General features: G+C 52.9%; 1 protein-coding gene across 4 annotated transcripts in view; it reads right to left on the bottom strand.

Annotated features, from left to right (window-relative positions):
• Positions 1-27,111, bottom strand: part of Jade1 (jade family PHD finger 1) — a 53,246-nt gene that overhangs the window by 8,578 nt on the left and 17,557 nt on the right. For all 4 annotated transcript variants that reach the window (XM_047566193.1, XM_047566194.1, XM_047566196.1 and 1 more), the window contains exons 2-9: positions 26,473-26,550; positions 16,601-16,686; positions 13,717-13,874; positions 11,277-11,464; positions 10,030-10,241; positions 7,249-7,416; positions 6,009-6,125; positions 2,165-2,686 (exon numbers count right to left, since the gene is read on the bottom strand). In XM_047566193.1, coding sequence (XP_047422149.1) covers positions 2,165-2,686; positions 6,009-6,125; positions 7,249-7,416; positions 10,030-10,241; positions 11,277-11,464; positions 13,717-13,874; positions 16,601-16,686; positions 26,473-26,524 — 1,503 coding nt within the window. In that variant the 5' untranslated portion in view covers positions 26,525-26,550. The remainder of the gene's footprint in view (positions 1-2,164; positions 2,687-6,008; positions 6,126-7,248; positions 7,417-10,029; positions 10,242-11,276; positions 11,465-13,716; positions 13,875-16,600; positions 16,687-26,472; positions 26,551-27,111) is intronic.

Below are 27,111 nucleotides of genomic sequence, written 5' to 3'. Positions count from 1 at the left end.
CCCGAGGCCTGTGCTTGCAGGAAAGAGCAATCACCATGACCACTCGGCTGTCTGCACGGCTAGAACCACCACGCATCTGCCAGTTCAGGAATGGCCACACGGCACGGCCTCCCTTATACTCAGGTATCACCTGATTCCTGATTATCTGCCACAAATTGAAATTTAGGCAGAACACTGACTGACTTGAGGAAAACAGAGATAACTTCCGATTTGTTCTTATTGATGTCCCTCCCCCAATCGGCTGGCCTGGTACACTAGGTTTGTTATCACAAAGACTGGGCTCTCAGGGGCGTGGTAAAGGTTGACTTTTTAAAAACCTCAACCATCAGAGGCCTGGCCGCAAATTTGGGGCATTTTTCATTATAATAAGCCCATTTTAAGCTTCTGCTAACGTCCCTAAAATCTCTTAGACTTTTTAATAAAATAAATGTAAGTAATGCCACACACGCACACACACAAATCCTGATTTATTCCCTGTTTCTCATACATCATAGGCGGTGTTCTACTTAAAAAGCAACAGTGACAACTCCAAAAAATCATTCAGTATTTAATTGTAAGTGCATGTTAATCTGAGTAACTTACGTACAGAAAAGAGTTAGTACACCACAAGCATTTTCTACACTTTTATTCTGTGGTGATTGAGACAAACACAGGCCACACATGAGACTTCTCCTCCCCTCCCACGACTGTCTGCCTCCATGCACCCCAGTGACAGTAGTGTTCAGGCTAGGATGACAGCTTCTCACCAGGATGCCAGCTCATCCTCCCAAATCCCTTTCTGATCACCTAAAATGCCAGGGGAGGATGTGGAGAAGAGCCAGGTCTTCTTTACACTCGCCACTAGGGGGCACGCGGGAGCACAACAGCCTCACCAGCCCACTTGGCTCTGGGCGCCCTCACCTGAACCTGACCTGCCCAGAACCTGACCTGGTCTAGGAAGTGGCAGGAGGTGCCCTCAGAGGGTCTCTGAGGAGCACTCGAACTTGCACTCACACCTCCAGACAGGGCCATGCGGGTCTCAGGTCCGGGCCTGCCGGCCCGTACTTGGGCGGCTTCTCCCTCCTGCCTACACTCTGATTTCCTATCACGTGTGACACGCTCCTCACTAATAAGTGAGGTGCTTGGGGGGTGCTTTAACTGTTCCCGGCCACTTGAGTGCCCTACGGTGCAGGCTGCTGGGCCAGGAAACCTCAGTGCCATCTCCTTCGCACTAGTGAACTTCATCAGTAGCTAGCAGCCCGGGGAGTTGGGCGGAAGGTGCTCTAAGACACGTTCCCAATTAGCAAGCCTCAGTCAGACCCACCCCCAGGAGCAGGGGCCCCAGGGGAGGCAGCCCGCTCCTAATTACTCCTATGCTGGAAGGGAGGTCCAGGCGGGGACTCCAGGGGTGATGGAGAGGGGGAGGCATGAGGCGGCATGAGCTGATCCAGTGGTGTGTGCTGAGCATTACGAGGCCTCAGATCTGAAGCCCGGTGCACCCGGAATCCCACCTCTCTCACACACAGATGCACACACACGGGCACACACGCCACATGCACAGCCTCGGGATGACTTAGCACCTCACTGCCAGGAGTGTCTTCTGTAACAGATGCGTGTTGCTAAGTAAGTTCATGCACACATCAGCACAGCCTGCTCTGCTCCGTGACCGTGCTGGAAGGCCCCTGGAGATCAGCCAAGAAGCCAAGCGGGGCCGGGGAGGGCAGCACGTGGCTCTCCCAAGCCAGCCCTCGCCAGCACCTGCATCTCCCCAGGCTGACAAGACAGTTCCCTACCTCTGCCCCTTCCCCTGCATTAAATCCATTCCAGTTCTCAAAATCAGTCTTAACAATTGAGTCACCCCCTTGGTCATTTTCCTGGGGCTCAGTTCCCTCCAGCTCTAGAATGAAGGGGGAAAAAGACACACCCCATCTGATCTTGCAGAACAATAAAGATTAATGGGAACGTGTTTAAAGAAAAGAATCACAAAGCAGCTCGGCTCTGTGGCAGTCTTACACATATGCACGTGAGCCGACCAGCCCAGGACACATTTAACCAGCACCACCTCATGCTGCGGTGTGCACAGGGTCTGGGAGCAAGGACTGGCTAGCATTTCTTGCTCTGGGCGAGCGTTCGCCTCTTTGCATCTTCTTCTAAGTCACTATAAGGTGTCAGTGTCAATCATTACCCTCTCCAGGTCCTGCCGCAGGTGCGTGAACAGCTGCAGCCTCCTAAACAAGACATCCTGCTCCCGCTTGGCTAGATTGTCCTCTTCATCTTTCTTTGGGGTGATCAGAGGCTTGTTGAAGTTGACCTTCCTCTTCAGCTTCCAGTACTGGTACAGGAAGTCCACCACTTCCTCAGGCAGCCGCAGGGCGCGGGCCACGTCCAGCAGGTTGACGAAGGTGTAGAAGCCGTCCTCCAGCTGCTGCAGCTTCTGCTTGCGCACGCTCACGCGGTGGGCCTCCTCCCGGTTCTGCTCCAGGCTGGCAAAGGGCTCCAACGGACTCCGGGGGGAGCACTCGGGGGCCCCGTTCTCCTGCGCGGCCCCCTCACCAAGGTTCTCCTCAGGCTTCCGGTGGGAGCTGTGCTTTGGGCAGTAGGACTTGAACTTGACTTCGTCGTTCTCGGCCAAGATAGTCTTCATTTCCAGACCCCGGTCAAAAGCACAGGTCACGTGGAAGGCCGTGCGGCAGTTCTTCACGGAGCACTGGAAAGAACACACAGTGGGGAGAAGACCGTTAGGGAGCGGCAGCCAGAGCCCAAGCTGCTGGCGCCACCCATGGGCAGCCCAGGGCTGCACTCCAGCATGCACTGCGACAGGACAGCCGGTAAGACTGGGCCCTGGCAGAACATGCCGGTGCCAGGTGGAGTACGGGGGGCTTCAGGGGGCTCTCCAAATGAAAGCTCGCCAACCAAGCTGCCACCTCCTTAGAACAGGGGCCACACCCGCGACTGCACAGGGCGCTCATGGCACAGGTGCCTAGCCCTCAGAAGACCGTGCTCGCAGCGCTACCTGCTGGATGTGCAGAGCGCGCCTGCAGCACTGCCCGTTTCCTCCCGGCACCAGCTCTTCTCCCCAGGACGCTGACCACCAGTCAGGTGCTAAAGGACAGTGCGTCCCCATGACCCCACAGGTGGGAAAGTAAATGGTACACTCCCTTGAAGCGGTGCCCAGGGGTCAGGCAGAGGGTGCAAAGGAGACAAGAAGGCCCAGCCCAGCATGGAGACAGGCTCTGCCAGCGCAGAGGCTCCCTTGAGCCCAGGGGGCAGGAGGCTGTGGGAGCCACGCCAGCAACTCAGGGGTGGAGGCGGCACCATCAGGGACACGTCCTGTGGTCAGGAAAGTCAACCTGAAGGCCAGGCCGCAGCGGGCTGTGCTGACCGCCCTCACTGCTGAGCAGGCCACGGTTCAGTGCTTTGATCCAGACCACAAGCCTCTGGCCTAGCAGGAGCCCGCGATCGACTTCCCCGCCTGATCTCATGGAGCAAATCCCTGGAAGGAGTTCCTCGGGAGGCCCAAGTCAGTCCCTTAAAGCAACACTGCACTGTGTGAGGCCAAGAGACCCCAGGGCACGCCAGCGCTGCAGGAGCAGAACCGTGGCTCCAGGCCAACCGAGAACCTTGATTAAACTCGCTCAACGGCCTGAGGCACGCAGCCACAGGTGGCAGAGGCTCCTGACCACCTCGGTGTTGCACTCCGTGCTGGCCGTGGTTCTGCCCACTACTATAAAAATCCAGTGGCCTTCACCAGCCCCACTCCCATCACCCAAAGCACGTGAAACATCCACAGTTCTATGAACGACGGCAATGCCAAGGAGTGTGTGCACCAGCAGAACACACAGTATACACCAGGCCACATCCTGAAGGACAAAGAGCTCCTCCCCAGCACACCACCAGCGGGAGGCCGACGGGGGACAGATGCCATCTGTCTGGCTCAAGCTACACTCAATCCGAGCCGTCTACCCTTCAAGAGGAGTGAGCTGCTGCAGAGCACTCATCCAGGACTTTGTAAGGACGCCAAATGGCCTTCCTCTGGGTTTTCCGAGTCAGGTTGACTCAGCAAACAGCTGTCACCGCAACATAAACCAGAGCCCTCGCAGCTGCAGACATCTCAGAACGGAATTCTTTTAATAAAATCAATCCATTCTGTGAAGATATGAAAAATCGTCGGCCTTCCTTGGCCTCTTCTTCAGATCAATGTTCTGGAAAGAGGTCAATGGTAACCGAAGACACCACATCCTTTCTCCTCGAAGGCCAGCGCCCAGCGCCCAGCTCTCAAATTCGATGGAGGACTAGGAGCGTGGGAAAGCACGTCAGTTCTACGCTCAGAAGAACAGTTTCCACCTCCTCGACAGGCCACTGCCTGCCTCCCACACATGCTCCTAGAGGTGCTCACACGTGGAGATGCGTTTATGTGGAGGTGCTCACACCGAGGTGCAGAGGTGTGCTCACGTGGAGGTGTTCACGAGGAGGTGCTCAGGTGGAGGTGCTCCTCATGGGAGGTGCTCACATGGAGGTGCACCTCATGTTGAAGTGCTCGCATAGAGGTGCAGCTCACGTGAAGGTGCTCGCGTGGAGGTGCTCAGGTAGAGGTGCACCTCATGGGGAGGTGCTCAGGTGGAGGTGCACCTCACATGGAGGTGCTCGCATAGAGGTGCACCTCACGTGGAGGTGCTCAGGTGGAGGTGCAGCTCACATGGCTGTGCTCGCATGGAGGTGCTCCTCACATGGAGGTGCTCAGGTGGAGGTGCAGCTCACATTGAGGTTGCTCAGGTGGAGGTGCAGCTCATGTGGAGGTGCAGCTCATGTGGAGGTGCTCGCGTGGAGGTGCAGCTCATGTGGAGGTGCTCGCATAGAGGTGCAGCTCACACGGAGCTGCTCACGCACACCCGCTGGAGCCTCTCCATTCTCTTCCGTTCTCCTTGACTAGTTCAATGCTCAGGCCAGAGGCATTTCTATGGTTCCGTTTTTAAAAGATTCTACTGACATACAGAAAAGGTCACTACTGTAAGGTTCCTAGCCAAAGCCCCCCTGTCTCATGTCCCACCCTCTGTACACTTCTGCTACGTCTTAGATTCTCTAGTACCAGGAGAAGTGATAACGAAGAACAGTAAAACCACTTGGCATGTGAAAAATTAAAGTTTTAAAACCAATCAGCCATTCTGGTACCTTACTGAAAGAAATATTTATCAGCCAAAACATAATTGGCTTCACCAAAGTTGTGTTTCTTCAAGCCCCAGAGCCACTTGCGCGCGGCATATCTATGCCAAGCTGCAGTTTTCTGCATGGAGAGAAGCTGCCCATGTCTCTGCTCGAGAAGTCAACACAGCACGCAGGTCTCTCCAGTGAGGACTGTCCCAGGGGCCCACTTCCGGAGTTCTTCAGGCAACCGGGAAAACCAGGCGGCCTGGGCAGCGCCTCCACTCCCTCTCTAGCCCACCAGCTTCATGACTTTGGTTCTGTTCTGGAAACAGAGTAGTCGGCACATCCACGCACAGGAGTGCTCTCGATGTCTCACACGCACACACGCGTGCAGTGCCATGAAGAATCAAGTAACCAGACCGTTCAGATAAGGTAGTGACCCGTGCCAAGGGCACCCGGTGTGGCACCTCAGGGACACTTTTCCATCTGGCAGCAGCATGGCCAGCACCCTGATGCCACAGCCTGGGGTGGCCCCAGAGGCACCCCTGCTGCAATGCTGAGCCTGTGGACAGGGCCAACTCCCCCAGGTCAGGGCATGCCTGTGAGGCTGGGATCTCTGTGGGAGGTGTCTCCCTGTGGACAGGGGCTGTGATGCCAGCTGGAGGGCAGAAAGGGAGGAACCCGAGACCACCTGGAACTGCCTCCCAGCTCAGGCAACCCTGCAGATCAACTGCAGGACTACCACCAGCCCACAAAGGTGTTCCCACTGGACAAGCATCGTCGCCACCCCGGCCCCGGTCCTGGAGCTCCCCTGCCCGCGTCCCCAATCCCCTGAAGGTGCACAACCCCCTCCCCCACTACTCGCCACACAGGGCAGGAGGACCTACCTGTATGGAGGCCCCAAACTTCTCATTGCAGAGACTGCACACGAGCGCCCACCGACTGCTGGGGATGTGAGACACCTTTGTGATGGGCTCCATCTTCTCAGGGCTGCCAATGCTCACCTGGAGACCAGAGAGGGCAGGAAAGGGCAGCCAGGCCATCAGAAGCCAAACACGGCCATTCGAGACACAAAGGTCCTTGACTTTCCTGCAACAGGTGAGCCCTCAGGCACCAGGGACAACAGTAGAGCCCACAGCCCTGCCCCCATGTGACACGGACAGGTTCATTTACAAAACCACTCCAGTAACCGAGTTCTCATTTACCCCTAAGTGTCAATGGCAAAGACTTGTGTATCAGGCTGATGAATCTACTATGCCTCCGACTCCAGAGGAATTTGCCAAGACTAAAAAGCCATCTTAAATATATTTAAGTAGATGATCGACAATGGTGTGAGTTCGTACAAAAGCTATTTTTAATCTCTCCCACTAAAGAAAAGCATTTTCTTGAGTTGTAACACATGACTAAATTCAAAGTGGAAATCTACCAAAGTCAACAAGGCATCTAATCTACTCTACACTCAGTGGGGTCGCTGAACTGTATCCTGTTAATGCAGAATCATGAGATCCAGCACTACCAAGACCCAAATCGGAAACCTCAACACCATCCCTACATCATTTTCCTCAAGAGGGAAAATGAACCAGATCACACACCAAAAAAATGGTGGAATTTGAATCACAAATGATATTCTCAAAGTCAGCCATGCAAATTAAATTAGTCAAGGTCTGGGACTTGAAATAAATTAGACCAGACCTGAAATTATAAAGGTTGAGGCTGAGTAAGAATTTAAATAAAAATCAGAGTGCAAGTGAGAGCATGGTGTCTGAACCACAGTGCGCAGTGTGAGGCCTGCCAAGCGCAGGAGTCACAGGACGGCACAGCCGGATCACCCAGGCCACAGCTGTGCAGCTGCAGGTCTGACCTGCCAGTGGGTGTCAGCCATGACCAGGCACAGGGGAACCACGGAAGGACACCCGCCCAGAGCTCACCTCTCGGCCCTCCTGTCGACACTGCCACCAGGGCACACCACGACAACATGGAGGTGTGCTGCAGGGTCAGTGGAAGGGGTTCAAAAGGTCACAGCGAGGAGAAGTGTCTTTTTGCCCCTCAGCTAACAGCTGGCCCCTGCACACCCAGTCCCAAATGACTGGCCTACTGAGGGGAGGAGCCAGGAAGAGCCACGCTTACCTCAGGGATCCACAGGGCACAGCTGACGTGCACCCACTTGGTTCCACTGCGGGTGGGCTTCATGGCGCCGCCCTTCTTGGGACACAGCAAACATTTTGGCTGGACCCCCAGGGCACACGTCCGGCACAGCCAGCTACCTTCTGGCACCTTGAGGATCCCATAGCAGGCCTGTAATGCCCCAGGACATCCCCAAGGAGAAGAGAAAAAAAGATTAATGGTTCCCATTTATACCTATTAATTTAAAGATGTCTAGGAAGGTTTTCACAGAACCACCAGCAACACAAACAGTCCCACATCCACTGAGTAGGACCCTCTCCCTCAGGGAGCAGCAGAGGCCAGCACAGGAGGCACTGCATAGGTCTGTGCTCTGAGGACACACTAACGCATCCTCGCCTGGCACAGGGTGCTCCTGCAAGCCACGGACAGGAGAGTCGGCCATGATCTGCGCCGTGTTGCTGCACAAACATGTCCACACCAGGTTCCTAGACAGAGAGCATCAAGTCCTCAGAACTGCCAGGCATGGGGGCAGCGGGGGGAGAGCTATCCTCCTCTATCCTCCTCCTCACCAACCGCAGGGGCCCATGGAGGGCGACCGAGGGCAGTGGCAGGACACCTCACTCCCAGGCTGGGCGACCTCCACCAGCCAGACCCCAACACCCCCCCATGTGAGCAAAGAGACTCAAAAAACAGACACCCCAGACAAAGGGAGAACTGGGGCTCTTCAGCTCATGTGTAGAACGAAGCCTCTTCTGAGGAGACGGCCTCCACCGCAGCACGCAGGGCTTGCACAACGGCAGAGATGAAGACGGCTCCAAGCAGCGGCGCCGTGAGCAGAGCGGAGAGGGAGCACCGCGGACCGGGGCCCTCAGAGCCCTCTGAAGATCAGGTCGCTCAGAAGCTTATCCTCATATGAACCGGAAGCCAGGAAGTCGCGTCACATAGCTCCAATTCTCCAGACACAAAACAGCCATGCACTCTGAATCCCCAGGACGCAAAGGAAACCACAGGCGTGCCCTGAGCTCTGAGGCTCGGCCCGTGCGGGGCCATGAAGAAGCCACCACCATGACATGGGTGGCACACAAACCCTTCCTGATGTTGCTGAATGACACTCGGACAGTTCGAACACTAAGCGTCTCCATCAGGCCTTCTAGAGCCTGATCTCACTCATTTAAAAGAATAAAGTATGCCTTCGACAAGCCAGAGGATCTCACACAAGAAAAACGAGGAAAAGGGACAACACAGTATGGCAGAAAGAACAGAAGAGGGGAAGTGGGGTCTCCAGCCCTGAGTGCCAGGGCCAGTTCTGTCTCCACCCCTGCCCGGGAGGCCCCAGGCGGTCCCTCCCTGACAGAGGCCAGCTCATTCCCGAAACAGAGTCCAAACAGTTCTCCAGCAGAACTTGCTGTCACAAGCCAAGCAGCAGGGAAAGACTGAAGGGTCACCCCAGTGAAAGGGGCACCAGCAACCAAGAGCAGCAGCAGCGGTCATGCTGCCTGTGACCCCAGCACCGCACGAGAAGCCCTGCCCAGGACACTCCCCAGATAACCTGAAAATCCAGAGCTGAGAGATGGGCTTCACCACAAGAAATTATGATCAAGACTCCTGTCAAGATGAGCTGGGACAAGGCCACAGCTGGTGAAGTCTGCAGGTAAGTAGTAAAGCCAAGAGGCGGGCAGACTACTAAGAAAATGGCAATCAGAACTTCAAGGAGTCGGGGCCAGTGACGCATGCCTGTAACCCCAGCGGCTCAGGAGGCTGAGGCCCTAAGCAACTCAGTGAGACCCTGTCCCTAAATAAAATATATAAAAGGGCTGGGGGTGTGGTTCAGTGGTTGAGCACCCCTAGATTCAAACCCAGTGCCAAAAATAAAGAACTTCAAAGAGCAGGTGCAGTTGCAGCTACTCTGGAAGCTGAGGCAGGAGGATCACTCAGGTCTGACCCTTTCAAAATAAAAAGTAAAAAGGGCTGGGGTGTGGTAACCCTTGGGATGATCCCCAGTACTACAAGCACAAAAGAAATGCATGAAGAAATTCATCAACAAACTAACTGAAAATGACAGAACAGGCATGGAGACTGTCAAAATCTTTTAGAATTACCCGGTGCCCACCCCACTGAAGTTCTAAAGACTCTGTGGACAACAGCAAGCAGCCACCAAATCCTACTCTCCTTGAGATAACCTTCGATGACCCCCCTGTGCTTCAACAGCTCCGTGTGTACTGTACATTAATCAACACATCTACCCAAGTTAAAGGTCCCCGTAAGACATGCTGATGAGACATGCTGAAGTCCTTAGCCCCGCCACCTCAAACTGCAGCCTGATGTGGAAACGGGCCCTGCGGACATAATCAGGAGTGCACTGGAGGACCTGGGCCCCTGACCAACATGACCCAGCTCCTCACAAGAACGGCTCCACGACAACAGACAACAGGGGACACCCCCCAGGAGCGGCGGCATGCCAGGAAGCCCAAGACCGAAGGCCACCCTGCTTGGAGAGGCCGGGGAGAGCTGCCCGTGTACGCAGAGGGAACAGGCCTGCTGGCTGCGTGTCTGCACGTGCAGCCTCTAGAACAGCACGGAGGCTTCCTGGTTGAAGGCACCCGGCTGCAGAGCGCTGGAAGCAAGCTGGCCACCCTCGGCTCTGGCTTCTCCAGCGCTCCCAGCTGGATCCTGGCCTGCTGCCCTGAACGGGCAACACGTGCTTCCAACCCCACGCCCAGCCCTTCAGCCGGCTCAGCGTGGCGGGGCAGGGGTCCCACTGGGCGCACCCCGGGTGCCACCTGCCTGGTGCACGCAGATGTTGCACTTGTCACAGAACACCATCTCGTTGCCGTCCTCGCCGTCGGGGGACTGGCAGACGTCACAGACCACGTCCTCGTCGTACTCGATCCCCAGGCCCTCCTCGGTCTCTATGGCGTGGCTCATGTTGTCGTAGCAGCGCTGCTCAAACTCCTCCAGGACCCGCTCCATGGTGAACTCGTCCAGCTGGGGCATCCCTGGAAGAGACCCGCGCTCACTGACCAACCGCGGTGCTTACCACAAGGGGACGTGCCGCCGTACCTGACTACACACCAGCGCGTAAGTGACTTTCAGAAGCCACAGTCACGTGCTACCAGTCTGGGCACTGTTTTTTTTTTAAAGTTTACTTTCTTGTGCTTTAAAAAAAAAAAGTGCTCAGAAAACAATTTCACTCCAAGCACTCGACTCCCTTAACCGGCTTATCCCTCCGCACGATGTTCCGTCGAGCGGAAATACAGCTAATCAGACCAGCACGGGAAAAAGAGGAAGGCAGTGTGCTATGGATCAGAGAAAACATACTCTTCTCTAAGAAAGACCAAAGGTAAATTGGAAGTGACTATCGTGGTCTGAGCTGGTAGGGGGAGAGGATTTATTTTCTTCTGTTTGCAGCTTTCCACATTTGCTACAATGAAAACACTTGTGCACAGAGGAAAACAATGGGTTATAAAAATAAATTAGGACATTGAAGCTGAAAAAAAAAAATAAAATCACTGGAAATGTTACTAAGCCTACAACAACTTTAGTGCATTAGCATAGATCTTAAAGCCATCAGTTTGTAAACTGGAAGAACACATTAGGCACTGAGAGTCCAGCCCGCACACACGCAAAGGGCCACCTATTTAACTACGAAAGGGCTTCTCCACAGCCAACTTTTCACCCCAGTTCCTCAGAACTCCTAGTTTGGGAAACAACAATGACTTTGAAAATTCAATACTATGCCTTATAACTTTTACCATGAAAAGACCAATAGCCACTAAGACAAACATCTTTAAGCACATATTCAATTTATGTTATACAACTACATAATTTTTCCTTCCAAAAGATTCAGCAGTACCTTTCAAGCTGATGAAACAGCCCAGTTCTTATTAATTAAACCATTCACAAAAGCCGAGTAGTTTGGGCTGAGGCTGCGCTGCTGTTCCATGAGGGACACTCGGCCTCCCATCCCCTCATCACCCCCACCCCAAGGAAGGGTTGGCAGTGGGTCCTCGCCCTCCCCATGAGTCTCTCACCCATCTCCTTGAACTCCTCGTTGGTCAGCTCCAGCCACGCAGCATCCATGTCGTTGAGGTCATATCGACACACGCTGTCGGCCAGCGTCCGGATGTCGACGTAGCCCAAGTCAGGAGGCTCAGGGCCCGACGACACGATGTACTTCTTGGGCCTGATGAACATGAGGGATTTCTCTTCAGACACAACCCTGGTTGACAAGAAGAGAAGATGGCCACATTACTCGTTCTCCCTGGGGGCAGCCTGCTCCTCTGACACCCAGATGCCCAGGGCCATCCCCAGTTCACAGAGAACACAGGCCCACAACCCAAATACCACATGAGAAACCCAACCCAGAAAACACTGTGCAGGAGTCTGCAAGGCCACTTGACAAGACAGTCTGCCACCAGCTATGTCTCTGGCGGCTCAGGCCTGCTGCCAGCATCCAAAATCGCTGACTCTCAAGTGTCAGGGGTCAATCACTTTCATAACCAGGCCTGCCCATCCCTGCTAGAGGTCATCAGAACATGACTTGCCAGCACTGGTTTCTTAAGAACATCTACAGGAGCAAAAACAGCCCCTTGGGCTGGACACACACAGCACATGCTGGAAAAAGGGGAAAGTGCCTGTCCGCTCTCATCTATCAGAAGGGATCAGGGAGAAAAAGTTAGGCCTCAGTCATCAAGCACACCTAAGACACAGAGCATCCCAGCCGAGCAGGGGACTCTCCCAATGTGAGCCTATGACCCCCAAACAGGAGCCCAGGTGTCTTCTTGTCCCACTGACCCTTCCCCCACCGTCAGCACCTAGAGACCAGCTGCCTGCCTCACCCTACTCACATAAGAGCAAACCCACCCCAGCCAGGAACCAAGGCCCCCAGCATCCTCCACAGCTGCTTCCACAGTCTGCATCCGTGTCAACAGGCTGCCCCACAGTGACACAAGTACTTTCATCCTCCTTCAATTAACATAGTGATTCTGTCTAGAGGGCCGCAAGACAGGCAAAGAGAAGGGACTTAGCTTTCCTACTCAAGAGACAGCAGGTTCCGACTAAAAACCGGTGCGTGCTCACTGCTTCTGCCCTGGACCCCCAGATGCAAAGGCAAGTGTGCCTGGGCTGGGCTGCATCTCAGGGAAGCCTCTAAGACAGACCCTGTGCGTGCCCTGCAGGCCCAGCAGCACTGCTCCACCAAGCCCTGCTGGCTCCTGGAGGCTACCGAAGTCTGCCCGTCCACAACGGACTGCAACATAATATGGATGTTTGTCATACTGGTAGGTTCCTCAGAGATCCCAAGGACAACAATCAAATCCAAGTGCCTAAAGAGACACAAAGAGGGGAAAGCCAAGAGGTGAGGCCAGGCCATGCTCAGTAATAGAGCCGGCAGTCGAGCGGGGGGTACTCGGTCCTCTTCCTGAGAGCAGACATGGGAGGAAACAAGCAACCAGGGGGCGGCTCCACCTTGCAGTTCGCGAGGATTCGCCCTAAGAGAGGTGAGGGATTTTCAGTGGGTCTGCAGGTCACTCCATGAGAACATCTGGCAGAAGAGCTTATACAGGACTCAAATACACTCCCTGCTTTAAAGCCCTGCCCAGCGCAGCGCAGTCCCATAATCACACCATAATCCCAGCGACTCAGGAGGCTGAGGCAGGAGGATGGCAAGTTCACAGCCAGCCTCAGCAACGCAGTGAGACTCTAAGCAACTTAATGAACCCCTGTCTCAATAAAAAATAAATACAGCTGAGGATGTGGCTCAGTGGTTAAGTGCCCTGAGTTCAATCCCCAGTACACACACAAAAAAATGAATGACATAAAATAAAAGCCTGCTTTCTTTACCTGTCCTCCAGGGGAATAACCAACCAATGCTGGCCAGAAGTGCCCTTGCTAGTTCCCAGCAAGGCAAACACTTCTCTCCTGCAGAAATCTCCAGAGTCCACGCAGAGCATGAAAAGAGAGGCAGCAGCGAGGGGGCGACCAAGCTTCCCTGCAACGGCCAGTCACTTCCCGAGTGTCCTGGCACTTCCCTCTTCCCTCGAGGGAGACACCGCCCCACAATGGCTAACCATTTTCTCTTTGTATCTGAACTGTGTGTCCTCTTCATTCATCCATCCATCCATCCATCCATCCATCCGCAGTACTGGGACTGAACCCAGAGGCTCAAGCATCCTAGGCAACTGACATACCACTGAGCTATGTTCCAGTCCTTTTTATTTTGACACAGAGTCAAATAAAGCCCTTTGAGGCCCAGGCTGGCCTCAAACCTGTGATCCTCCTGCCTCAGTCTCCTGAGTCTCTGGAATTACAGGTGTACACCACCATGCTGGCCTCTGCTACATTTCTATTCCCATGGAGACTTCACGTTATTTTGCTGCTAATTCAGAAATTGTCTCTTCTCAGGCTCCTGGCTGGAAAGGAGGGAAGGCAGGGGTGGGCAGAGGCACAGTCCTCTCCTCGGGGCATTTCTACCTGGCCACGGGCTGTGGGATGGTCCCCGGGCTCACAGGCACCTGGACCCCCTTTTCCCATTCCTGTCTCCAGGGATCTGCCAACACATAGTACTCGTCCGGGTTCAGCTGGTAGGAGTCATGCAACTTCATAGCGGTGATCAGGTCTGTCCTAAACACCTGCAAGGGACAGAAAGGGACACTGACGTTTGACATGTGCATTCTTTCCAAACCAACAGCAGCTGTGGGGTAACCATGGCACTGCAGGGTAACAAGGTCACCGGATCAACACAAAACAAGGCTGGCATCCTGCAGAAACCCTTCGCCGACACACTCTGCCTCATGCAGGCCTGGAGTGGCGGCAGTTGGCAGGATTGCCCTCTCGCCCCTCCTGTCAACACAGGCAGATGCAGCAGGACAACTCCATCCACAAACGAAGAAATCTTGCTGTCCTTTGTTCACGAAGGGAGCCAGTGACACACACACACACCCTGAAACCCCAGGGGAGACGCCTCGCTCAAGGGTGCTCTCTGTAAATGTTTAAAAATAAAACTCATTAACTGTTAACAACCTCAAGCCAAAACCTAGAGCCACCAAGGCCGCATCCTCTGCACTGACCACCCCCACCAGCTCCTACCTGCTGGGCATGGGGTTCATGGCCCTGAGTCTGCTGAGGGCAAGGTCCAGGTTGACTAGGCACCAGGCAGAACCACACGCCTGCAAATATCTGGAAGGTGCCAAGTCAGGGGAGTGGTTTGGAACAGCATGTGCGTTCACACCCCACTTCACTGGGCATGACCTCTACCCAGGAAGCAACACTTGTGAGGGGAGAAAGAGGTGAAACAGACCCCAAGACTCCAAATTACCCCAATTCTCATCACAGACCAAAAAGAGGGATCTGCAGGAAAGGGTCCTGCACCTCCCTGGCACTCCTGGGCCTGTGGTGTCCTGTCAAGCAGGCCTGACCACAGGCAGAGCAGAGCACCGCCGCCTCTCAGGCCTCGTCCTCAGCTTGCTCCAGACCAGGCCACATAAGGAGGCCCGACCTTGGTGTCCGCATGGCCCAAGCTGCATTTGGCAGAGAAGGAGCATGCATCTGTGAGCTGCCCTCTGTTTACACTCTCTCCTCTCGGGACAGGGAGTTCTTTCTTGTGCTGCTAAGGGCAGTTCACATCTTATGCCTGCTAACAGGTCCATAGCTCTTTTTCCTGGTGGCTTTTCAGGCTGGTGATCACTTTAATAAACTTATCACAATCAAGTCTGAGGCAGTATCTCAACTAAAAGGCCACTTCTCCACACTGCCATCTTTCATGCTGGCTTTCCCCCAATGCCGCTCCTCGTTTCTACAGTCCCATCAGTAAGTAAGAACGCGGTCAAACACCTTCCACAAAGATCTATAAGTATCATTGGTTCCTGTCAAGCACAGAGCCCTTGAACCAGGCGCCCAGTCCATTGTCTTCTCCTGCCCATGAAGCAGTCCCTTACAAAGGAAGCGAGTCTGCCAAAGGAGGGGACCCAACAGCAGCAACAAGATGAGAAAAGGCAGCCCACCACTCCTTCATGAGACCCGGGGAGGTTCTGGTCAAGAACTAAAAGACACCCACAAACGATCTTCACTCCCAAGTTCCTGACAGCTCAACATGAGCACTTTCCTGCAAAAGCGGTCTGAATTCAGAGAAAGTTATGCAGGTCAGGAGAAGGCTGGCATGTGGCCCGCTGCTCAGGGACTCCCTCGCTACCTGGTACAGGCACCGCAGGGGTGTGGAAGGGGACTCCCATTTACATGGTGGGCACCAACTCAGCTTCCTGTGGGGTTCTTGCACACCTGCACTGAAACAGCACAGTGTGAACTTCAAAAAGGACTTAGAGGGTCATCAGAAACATTAGAAAGGCAGCACAAGGAATCGAAAAGAAGAAATACAAATAACAGCAGACACCAGTACCTGGAAAGGAAGTGAAAGCAAAAGTCCTGGAACAACCCAAGGGATGGAATGGCCACCTCCTCAGCAGCACCTGGCCTAACGCGGAGGCCCCTCCTGGGAGGCAGGATGTGCAAGAGTTCCTGGAGGGTGTCACCAGTCAACTCCTCCACTCTGCACACAACGTCCTGTGGCAACTCTGAGGACACTTCTCTGCTGCGGCATTTCAGTGCATTACCGACCCTGAGGCCAACTGTGAAGTCCACCATCAAGAGGCAGCACAAAACCAGAGTCCAACCACAAGCTCCTTCCATAACCTGCTCACCTGAAAACTGTGGAATCCTCAGAGCCCATCAGGTGTTCACATTAGATAGACCCCAAGACAGGGGGATCTCTAACAGAGCAGAGAAAGATGTACCCTAAAAACAAATGCAGGTAGAAAGACCAGACAAAAATGTGGAGCACCAGGGGAAACATAAGAAGAGAAACAATTAGGAATGAGGGGGAAGCCTTAGCATAATCCCCAAAACAAAACCCCAGAGTTTGAGTTGGGGTTGGGTTGTTGCCAAATAAGCCACAAATTCATGGCTAAAACTAACTTGAGACTGGCAGTGACTTGGCTGCAGCTGAATCGCTCTTCTCCTGGCCAGAGGGAGAGCTGCTGGGAGCCAGCAGAGATGAAACAGGAAAGGAAAGAAAGAAGACCATTAATCATAACAGTTAACAGTTACTGGGCACGCTCTGTGTGCCGGGAAGCGTCCACGTGTTCTGCATATAAGCGCCTATGCGTATTGACCCAGTCCTCACTCAGAGAACCCCACAAAGCACACACCTGAGAAACCCCATCTTACAGGTGGTACATGGGCACAGAGAGCTTGACTTGCCCAGGACTGCACAAACGTCAGCCAAGAGGGTATGCGGGGGCAGCATGTATCGTGCACGTGTGCACGTAAGCCAGGCAGAGGCAGGCAGGCATGCGGGAAGTACCTCGGAAGGCTTTCGGTCTTCATGTCTGGAGCAGGAACTTCTCCTGTGCTGGGACCGGGAGTTCTGGGACCATGTAGTTGATAGGCCTGGAGAAAAATAAATATCCAAATAGGGGTCATTAAAAACTGGACAGGGCACTGAGTTCTCAGGGGTTTCCTGGCCCAAACTCATCAAAGCTCACCGAGGGGTTGACGCCCAAGACACTCCTGGCTCTCAGAGCTCCGACTCCTGCCACTCATTTCCCCAGGCACCCCGAGGCCGACACTGGCCTGAGCACGCATGGTCACTGTGCGGGGCAGCACACGAGGACAGCGCACTGCAGAACAAGTGCAAAGGGAGCCTGTGCTTCCTTAGAGGCTCTCGGCCTCACATTCCTACATTCAAACCGAAAAACGTCTTGCAGAGTTTTCAATAACTTTCTAAATGCAAAGATCACTGTGCTCACATAAGACCGGGCTCTAAATGTCACGGCGGCAGGGGAGAGGACTCAACAAAGCATAAAAATTTAGTCTTCCCTGGAACAAAAAGCCTGCAAGTAATTCAACGGCCACTCTTCTTTTCCATGAAAACGCACTGGCTCTCTCTCCCGCACTGCCACGGTGTCTAATCCTGGCAAATGGCCCCTCCCCATCAGGGCACTGAGGTCCCCTACCTGCTGAAGCTGGGCACTTCTCTGGCCTGAGACTTCTCTGCAGCACCAATGACTCCATCCTGCTGGATATACTCCCTCTGCCTCAGCAAAAATGCTCAGTGGGGTTCCACTGTGGGTTCTGCCTCTGGTAAGCCACGAACCTTGCTGTTTCTAGTGCAGCACACCCAAAGGACACCAGCAGACCTGCACTCTTCACTGAGCTTCCTCCCACGTGCCAGACCCAGTCCCCCTTCATGTCAGACCGCAAGCCTCGGGCTGGGTCTGCCGACTCAGCATCACAAACTGAGCTCCCCAGAGCACCACACCCCTCTGGCCCTGCCCAGCCTGCTGTGATGAACACTGCCAGCGCTTCCACTCCAGGTCACCGATCTACTAGTCACCCCCGGATCTCCCGTCAGGACACGGCCCCTCCGTCCATGGCCGAGTCATCAACTCAGCTCTCCCACAGCTCGGAGCTTCAGTCTGTCTTCCACTCCTGCCACGGCCCACTGTTCATGCGTGACACAGACACGTGCAATGGCCCCTCTCTGGGGTACAGACTGTTGCCAGAGACCCAAAACAACACTCATAGCCACCTGCAGATTGTGTCCAGCTTCCTAAGAACTCACCTCCTGCGCCTACCCTATCATCAGCACCTGATTTGACACACCTATGGTACCATTTCCCGGAAATGAACAAAACCCCCAAAATTAAAAGCCAAAAGCCTGAGGAAACCGCCATTCTACCTGTAAAGCCACCTATCACTCAGAAGCCCTCATCTCTATAGAATCCAGACAGGGGGACACAGGATCAAAGAACTCCTAAGACCTCAGGGACATTAAGAAGTTGACCCTACACATAAGCCTGTCATCAGATTTGCAATGACCACGGGATTTCCAGCTTCCCTCTGACAGGGAAGGCATCAGTGCCACCCATGAGCCCCAGTTAAGAGGCTGTTACTAGGTCGGCGGGATGAGACTGCCTTCAAGTGACCCCGTGGCATTTCAGTAGTCCCTTCTAGCTGGGCAAGGTGGCACACTGTAATCTAGTGACTCGGAAGACCAAGGAAAGAGAACACGAGTTCAGGGCCAGCCTCAGCAACGCGGACCAGCCCTCGGCAACTTAGACCCTGTCTCAAAACAAAAACTAGAAAGGGCTGGGGAGATGACTCAGGGGGTTCAACCCCCAGCACCAAAACGACAACCAAAAACACTCCCCCTGCAAAGTGGAAAGTGGGGCTGGGTGCGGCTCCACGGCAGTGCGCTTCCGCAGCACGACAAGCCTGAACTCCACCCTCAGGACCACAAACATCGGACCAGTGAGAATTATAACGAGTGTTTCTTTAGACCCTGAACAAGAAGGCTTCATTCTCACGCTGAAAGAATATTCTGGGCACACTAGGGTGAGCTCAGCTTGCCCTAAAACTGCTCACTCCTGGAAGGAGGAAAGGTAGAAGCCACGTTAGGAGCCTGGAGAGAAAATGGCTGGGCTGCTCGGCCCGCTGGTCCTGGAGGCCATCCTCCAGCAGTCCACAGGCTCAGGGAGAACAGAAGGAGAACACTCACTGTCTGGAAGGAGGCCCAGGAGGCCCAGGGTGGGAAAGAAGACTGCGGCAGGAACGGGGCTTCTTCACTGTCAATCACCATGGAAAGGATCATAAGTGGAACAAAAGCTAAACACTTAAAAAGAAACCACTGCACTGCTGTAGTTTAAAAGTTAACATGAGGGAGAGCAAGGAGGATCCTTAGAGACAAAAATACCTTCACGGTTAAAACTACTTTTGGGTCCGTGACCCTCTTGCCTTTTCTGGGATCCATAGCTCCCAGGGTGCACGAGAAGCTCACAGCTTTGTGGGCACAGAATACACCCCAATGACAACACTCACTTGGAAGCTTTTCCTAGGACAGCTTTTGTAAGTCTTGGAAACTGGTGTCTGTACCACATTTGCTTTCAAAAAACTTATCTCCAAAGACACTACAAATCTGGTATCCAACAGTATTAACCAAGAGCAGCCCTAGTCCACCCCAAAACAGTCTGCTCCTCTTAATTTACCTAGTGTTGATATAATGCAGAGGGTAAGAAATCAAAACTGACCCTATCAGAACCACTTTGTGGGCCAGGATGTGGCTCAATGGCAGAGCATATGTGTTGCATGTGCAAGGTCCAGGGTTCCATGCCTTGTGCCACAAAAAAACCCTTTAACTTATTTTAAAAAAAAAAAAGAAAAAACTCACTTTAAAGCAAGGGAAACACCAGAAAAGCTAAATTTAATTTATCATTAACATAAGGAAATGTTCTCAGCAGCTCATTTATGAAAGCAAAAAACTGGAAACAACTTAAAACATCTACCACACCACAAGTAAATAAACTGGTATGTCCATACACGGGAACATGAGCCAGCCGTCAAATGAGTTGTTAATACCTGCAGCACGGATGAACGGTGAAATAGTTATGTTTAGTAAAAGAAGTCAGACCAAAAAAAGGATACGGACTGTATTATTTCATTTATATAAAGCTCTGGAAATGCAAACTAATCTATAGTGACAGAAAGCAGATCGGTAGTTGAAAAGTGGGAAAAGTGGGCAGGATCACTTTGATTTTGATGACATCATGGTTATAAACACGTCCAAATGTATCAATGTGTACACTTTAAATATGTGCAGCTTGCCATATGTCAATTATCCCTCAACAAAGCTATTTAAAAGCTACTGTCAGCCATGCCTATAATCCCAGCAGCCTGGGAGGATGAGGCAAGAGGATCACAAGGTCAAGACCAGTCTCAGCAACGATCCTGTCCCTAAATATTTTTTTAAAAAGGCGGGGGGGGGGGGAGGGCTGGGGATATGGCTCAGTTGGTAAAGTGCTTGCCTTGCATGCACAAGGCCCTGAGTTCAATCCCTCAAACCAAAAAAAAAAAAAAAAAAAAGGCGGGGGGACTGGGGTATGGCTCAGTGTTTGAGCACCCCTGGGTTCAATCCTTGGTACCAAAATAAATCAACACATAAATAAACTGTCACCAAGATGTTACCCAGTGGAAAAGGAAATTTCCTATTTTATCTTACACAGGTGGTTTGCATAAAGCTGAGACTCGGCTCCTGGATCAGGGGACAGGGATCTGAGGGCACTGCTCGGCCTGTGTCCAGTGGCAGGACGAAGCTGCTGGAGATCTTGTTCTTGATTTTCATGCTCATATCAAAAGCAGCTACTCTATCAAAAGCCACCAGAACGAGGCGCAGAATTTATAACACACAGTATAGCTGACTCAGTGCTGAGCATTCAGCAAATTCTCAATATTGTTTTGAAAAGTAGACCAAAAGAATTTTAAGTGGTATTGGTCAGAGCAGTCAGTCTTGCTCTGACCAATACCACTGCCCATCACTGGAAGCCACAAACTGAAGGTGGCAGGCACCAGGACTACCCTCCTGTTTCACCCAACAGAAGAAAACCAGGTCAAGGAAGAGAGAGCAACATTCGAAGATCCACGGGGGGCCACTCCCTGCTGTCTAGAACACACCTCCATCCAGGGACAGCCACTGTCATTCCACCAGCATCCACACCAGGTCAGGAAGCTCCCAGAATATTATCAAAGCAAAAATAACCTGCATTCCTTTTTTAATTTATAAAGGAGTTGGGCTGGGGTGTTGCTCACGGTACAGCCCTGACACGGCCCGCAAAGGGCCTGGGCCTGTCCAAACAAAAGCCATGCTATAAGATGCTTTTTGACAAGCCTGGGGTGCAGGTTCAACCCCGAAGGGACACTATTTCCAACAGTGGCAGGACTGGGGACAGTCATCCATGCTCTAGTAAATCACAGGCCCTGGCTGAAAACCGTCAGCCTAGAGCACATGGGGCTGGGCTGGGCTGGGCTTCTGTTTCCAGAAAGCTGGCGTTTAATGACACGGTGCATAAGGAATATGACTAGGAAAATGCTTCATTTTTGGCTTTTGGGAGAGAATCTGACAACCCTAAAAATGTGGTAATAATGTCTAACATTATTCTATTTCCACACACAAGGTAAGACATCACCTAACCTCAAGTCCGCTCCGGTGACGAACTCAAGAGACTTAAAAGACATGTACGTTGTTCAAGAACAATTCAATACTAAACTAAGGGTTTTGTCTTGGTTCCTCAACCCCGGCTTCCATCAAGACAGAACCTCTGGGGATACTAAAGTAACAGAGATCACGGCACAGCCAGCGCGGACCGTGCCCACGCACGACACTCGGAGCCCTTCTTTCTGGTCCTGTTATACGGCATCAGCACTCCCCCTTGAAATATTAAAAACAGCCTCCTGTCTTGCCCTAGATCTAAGTAAGGGAACCTAGGAGTGGCGCTAATAATACGCAGTGCACACCGACCCAGGCACCCGCGCGTCAAGCCTCTCAGCTGCGCCAGAAGGTCCACTCTCAGGCTGTGAAACAACCTGCAACTGGCTCAAGACCCTCCACGTTGCAGACTCAGCTTCGGGATACAACACACTGCTGCCTCCAGCCTTAAACTCATGGAGTCTAACCAGTAGACTCCGTGAGACACTGGGCCGTCCCAGCCCATGCGCCACCTGAGGGCTGGCCCCCCCTGTGCAGGTGAAGCTGCCACTTCTACCTGTACTGAGCACACCCAAAACTGGTTGTCAACCCTAACTGCAAGACCGCAGGGTGGCCTTCACTGCTGCTGGCATCTCAACTGACCCTACGCCTGCTGTGGCTCTTCCACTCCAGCCCAGAGGACCTCTGTGGTCACTCCCACTCACTTCCACCTTCCGAAAAACAAGGACCTCAAACACACACTCGAAGAGCTGGCCCAAGAACATCCAGCGGACTGAAATGCACACACAGGGGCCTTCAGTCAGCTGACACACGGGCGTTATCATAGTCACCCAGCACTCCTGCCAGGTCCAAGTCCAAGGACCACAGCAGGCTCCTCTCTGGATGAGACCTCAACGATGAGGGAAAAGATGAAGTCAAATGCACAGTCCAACAGCAACAGCACTGGAGGCGGAGGGCCCTTTAGACAAGAGCACTGCAGACGCCCTGCACGCAAGTACCCAGGCACAGCCAGTCAGATACGAGGGAAGGTATGCTGCCAACACTGTGTGGGACCCACTGACAAAACAAATGCGATGGGGCCCAAAGCAGGAAGTATGGACCCTTCCCTAAAAGTGCTCATCTCTCTTCATTAAAAAGCCAGAGAGTCCAGAATGACAAGTCCACACTTCATATTCGTCCCTCAGCCTGCTCTGCCAACAGGAAATCAGGGAGTTCGAATTTCAGGCCACTCTCTTCTCTGCCCATTGGCTCTCAGGTGATGGACCACAGCCCAGCTGATAACTGAGAGACAGAAGACTTTCCAGGAGCTCCGGCTTCCATGGAAGCTGGCTGGCCAAGGAGGGCCCCACACCACACCTGCTACAGACCTGCCTCCCTCAGGGAGGCCGACAAAACCCTGAAATTCAGCAAGTTATCCAAGAGTAGGAAGCCATGCTGCACAACTTCAGGAACAGCCACAGGTGATCGAAGCCCTCCTCCGGCTCTTTGCAAAAGGGAACCAATTTCCCTCTCTGAGGAACGGAACAAAACAACCAGAAGGTATTTGGCTGCCTCACCCAACCAAAGACTTTGTGACTTGGGTGGGGGTGGGGTTTGCCAGATAACACTATTTAATTGTCTTATTTTTAATAGAAAAAAAAAATCTAAAGATACAGATCAGAGTTATTAATTAGCCTCAGACAACAAGTAACATTATTCCTGCCAAAAGAAGGGACACTTGATGTTTGAATTATCCTCTGCAGATAAAACGAAATAATGAACACAGCTGGTAGGACTAATTCCCACACTTGCCAAAGCCCTAAGGTCAGAGGATCCTGGACGGGAAGCAGGAAATTAAAGGGCCTGTTTCCCTGGGCCACACCCTGGCATGAGGCATAACGTCAGAGATGGGCTGAGCCACCCGGTCCCAGGAGCCCAGCAATTAGAGCTGCCTGCAAACCCCAGCTCCGTTCCATCCCACTGCAGGACTGGGGCCTCCCGGGCGCCTGGAGAAAGACAGCAGGACTAGGCCTGCGGCTGGAAGAGGACCTGTGCCTGGCACAGCGAGCGTCCACCCATCCCCAGCTGTAAATACCACACTGGTATCCCCTAGGCCGGGCCAGAAAACAAAGCATGAGCTCCACACACCACAGAGGGCAGGGCGAGGTATAGCCGCGGCCAGTGCTGTGCCCCATGCTGACGTCTGCTGCTGCCTCTCCTCCACTTGGACACATGCTCTGTGCTGGGCTAGGAACTACTGCCAAAATCCTATCAGCCAGCAGGCTGGAGAGCCAGGAGTGACCAGTGCACAGGCCCAGCCCAGCTGAGCGGCAATGGAGGCGAGCACTGTATCAGGTGGTGTTCCCTCTGTAGACTACTCCAGGGGCGGTGGGCATGCCTACTGGGCCCCCAGTAGCACAAGAGAGAAGGCACTCCAGTGCACCTCAGTGGGAGAGGCAAGGGTGCTGCTCCATGTTAAAAAGTGTACGTTTTGGGGCCTGGCATTCGCAGCGAGAGCTGTCTGTTCACCACCACCATCATCATCTGCCACAAGTACCAAATCACTTCGTGTGCACAGGCAGCGCGGCCGCAGAGCATCCACACACCTCTCACGATGGACCAACCCTACAACAAAAGCATGGCCTACCTGCTGCCAGCAGCAGCAGTCCTGTCTCAGGCCCAGCCTAGGGTAGGAGGGAACCAAGCTCCAGCATCTGCAGCTTCTGCAGGGAGGCCACAGGAAAGGCCACCTCGGGAACGCCCTTCTGGTGGACTCTGAGCAACTCCTCCTCCTTTGTCTCTAACTGGTTAATGTACTTTCAGATCTTTCAGATGAGGCATCTCCCTTCCAGGGCTACTATGTGCTGCACTGTGCCCATTATTGTGCGAAGCCCTAACCCCTGGTACCTCAGACTGTGACCATACTGGAGGCAGGCAGGGTCTGGAAATGAGACTGTGAGGGCAGGCCTTACTCCAATCTGACCAGTGTCATTAGAGGAAATTTAGTCACACAGAGAGATACCAGGGATGTCTGTGCAGAGAGGAAAGACCACGTGTGGTCACAGCAAGGAAAAGGTCATTTGCAAGCCACTGGGTGAGGCCTCAGAAGAAACCAAGCCTGCCAACACTGATCTTAAAACTTCCAGCTCCAGGAAACAAACCCATTTGAAAACAACCCATTTCTGTTTGTTAATTCACCAGGCCTATGGTGCTTTGTTATGGTAGCCTCAGTTCACTGACACAAGGGCTCTGAGCTAGCGAGAGCCTCTGGCAGCAAAAAGGGACAAGTCTACAGTGTCTGTGTCCAGAACTGCACTGCAGAGTGGTGGCCACAAGTGGCAATCACTAACTGCACAGGGATTTATAAATCTGTGTTTACTAAAATGGAGTAGAAGTTTAAAATTCAGTTCCTCAGTTGCCTAGACTAGAACATTTCCACACTACTGGACAATGGTGGTCCAAAAAGGGACAGGCTCTAAGCTTGAGAGAACATTCCAGACGAACCTGCTCTAACCCAGCTCTCACAGGAAGAAATGAGGCAGGCAGTGGTGAGAATAGAGTGAGCATAAACCTGCTGCTGAATGCCAAAGTTATGCTGTGTACACACACACACACACACACACACACACACACAGAGGATTTTAGCCTTTTATTGGGCACTATTACTATGTGGAGATAATTCACAAGACCTTCTGATTAATTCTGAACCTATAATGCAGGCTTCTGTTTTAATTGCTTCAGGACAAAACTGCAAACCCAAGCAAGCAGCAAGCTTACTGAGTACTTAATAACTCAGGAGGGCACTGGCAGGCCCGGCCCCATGGGGGACTGAGAAGAAACACCAAAGCCTGTTTTCTCCTGAGGAGAAAACAAATAGTAAAAGAAAACAAATAGTAAAAGCTGTGAAACTACAAGCACCTCAGGTTCCGAAGGCAGCACCCAGACTCCCAGACAGTGGCTTCACCTGCCTGCAGGTGGGTCAGCCCTCAGTGCCTTGCCCCTCAAATGCCAGAAAAAGCCTTCTCTTTGGAGCCTACACCAGTAGGCTCGACTCACTGGCTCTGCGGCCTTCCCCAAAGCCCTATTCCCCTGGCCCTTCCCCAGCCCTCCACGGATGGTCAGTTGGGCACATCCCCAGAAATCTGGCCCCCTCCCGACTCCAAGCCTGCACCCGAGCAGCATCATGCCTCTGGCTGCACCGCAGGCTCCAGTCCCCTTCTGCAGTTCCCTGCAGCCACTGCTATAGCCCCTACTGCAGCGAAGCCTTGCTTTCTCTCTGCAGCTTTTAATTTGCTGACATTAAGAGACCAAGAAATTGATGACAGCCATGTTAACCAAAAACCTGTTTCAGCCTCCATGAGCAGCTGAACTTCCATGTCCTGGGGAGGCTTCCCCGGCCCTCCCCTCCGGTGTGTGCATACCTACTTCCACAGCACATCAGAAACTGCCCCAACACACCTGGAACTGCCCCGACCTCTTCCTATCAGAGCAGATTTTACCCTGAAGCAGGCCCGTTCCTTCCCCATCCCACAGTATGGTCTACTCTCCTGGGGGTGGCCAACAGAAGCCAGTAGGGTAGAGCTCAGGCACTGTGCTGGGTACGAAATTTCCTCCCACTGTGTGAAGGGAGCTCCTCCCCAAGGAGCCTGTTGGCCTCTCAATGCAAACTGTGTGACATTTATTTTGACTGCCTGGAAGCCAACCCACTTCTGGCGGAAATGTGAGGGTGCCAAGCGCTGAGATGCAGGGCAGCAGAGGACCATCAGCACCGAGGAGCATCAGAGAAAGCCCGGGAAGAGCGGGCTCGCAGCCTCTGAAGAACTGGACTGCGTGCTCACATCACGCCAGGCGGCCCTCAACCTCCCCTGTAGGAATGAACTAGTTAATAATCACCTGGTTTGATGAAGTTCCCTTTTCATAAGAGCAACTGCAAAGCACCACAAATGATATTTAAGAAAAACAGACACACCAGTGACTCTTGGAACCAGGTTATTCATCCCTGGATAACAAACAGGAAGCCTCGGGAATGCAATCGACCTCACCGGAAAGATCTGGTTACAGACCTGCAGTATCACACTCCAGTGTGCTCAGCCTGGGGCTGTCCCTGACCTGCTGATATGCAAAGGACCTCAGATATTTAAAGTATTACATTTAAAATCATGTTTTAACACTGCCCCAAACCCTGGAAGGCTCAGGAACAACAAAGCAGGACTTACTGCCATTGTCGTCAGAATCCTCACTGCTGCTGGGAAGGCGACCTCGTTTCATGATCTCCCCGGGAAGCAGCAGGCAGCCTGCAAGGCAATGAGACAGCACTTAACCCAAGATGATAACACACAATCATCAAGTTGTGCTCAGATGGCGGCCCAGGATCCGCAGCAAACAAAAGCAAACAAACGGCTTAAGTAGCATTTGAATTGCAAACTGAAAAAAGACCAAAGACACATAATTAGTTGCAATCATTAACAGACCAGGTTAAAAAAGGAGGGGGAGACGGGAAGCCTCCTGTCAGCAGGTCTCCTGAAGGTGCCAGGTTTCTCTCCATAGTCCCCTGAGACTTCACAGCTACCACCACCCCAGCAGTCTCTGGCTGACAGCAGCAAGCACTGCAGGAGCAGACACCCCAGAGACACCAACTCCGTTCCTTGCTATGGACTTCCCCATTTTCACTTTATGTGCTTATGTGGGGGATGGGGACCGGGTTGTGCCTGAATGTTCGAATTTTACACTACACTGAGCATATTAAGCTTCTCTGGCAGATTTTGCTAAAATAATCCTAAAAGCCAAGTCAACATGGAGTTCCAGAAAGAAAACAAATGGGTTAATGGGAAGGCAAATGTCTTCCTAGCCATCTC

Source organism: Sciurus carolinensis, chromosome 10 (assembly GCF_902686445.1).
Source record: "Sciurus carolinensis chromosome 10, mSciCar1.2, whole genome shotgun sequence".
In the NCBI taxonomy this organism is placed as follows: Eukaryota; Metazoa; Chordata; class Mammalia; order Rodentia; family Sciuridae; genus Sciurus; species Sciurus carolinensis.
This window is presented reverse-complemented; position numbering and strand designations above follow the sequence as displayed.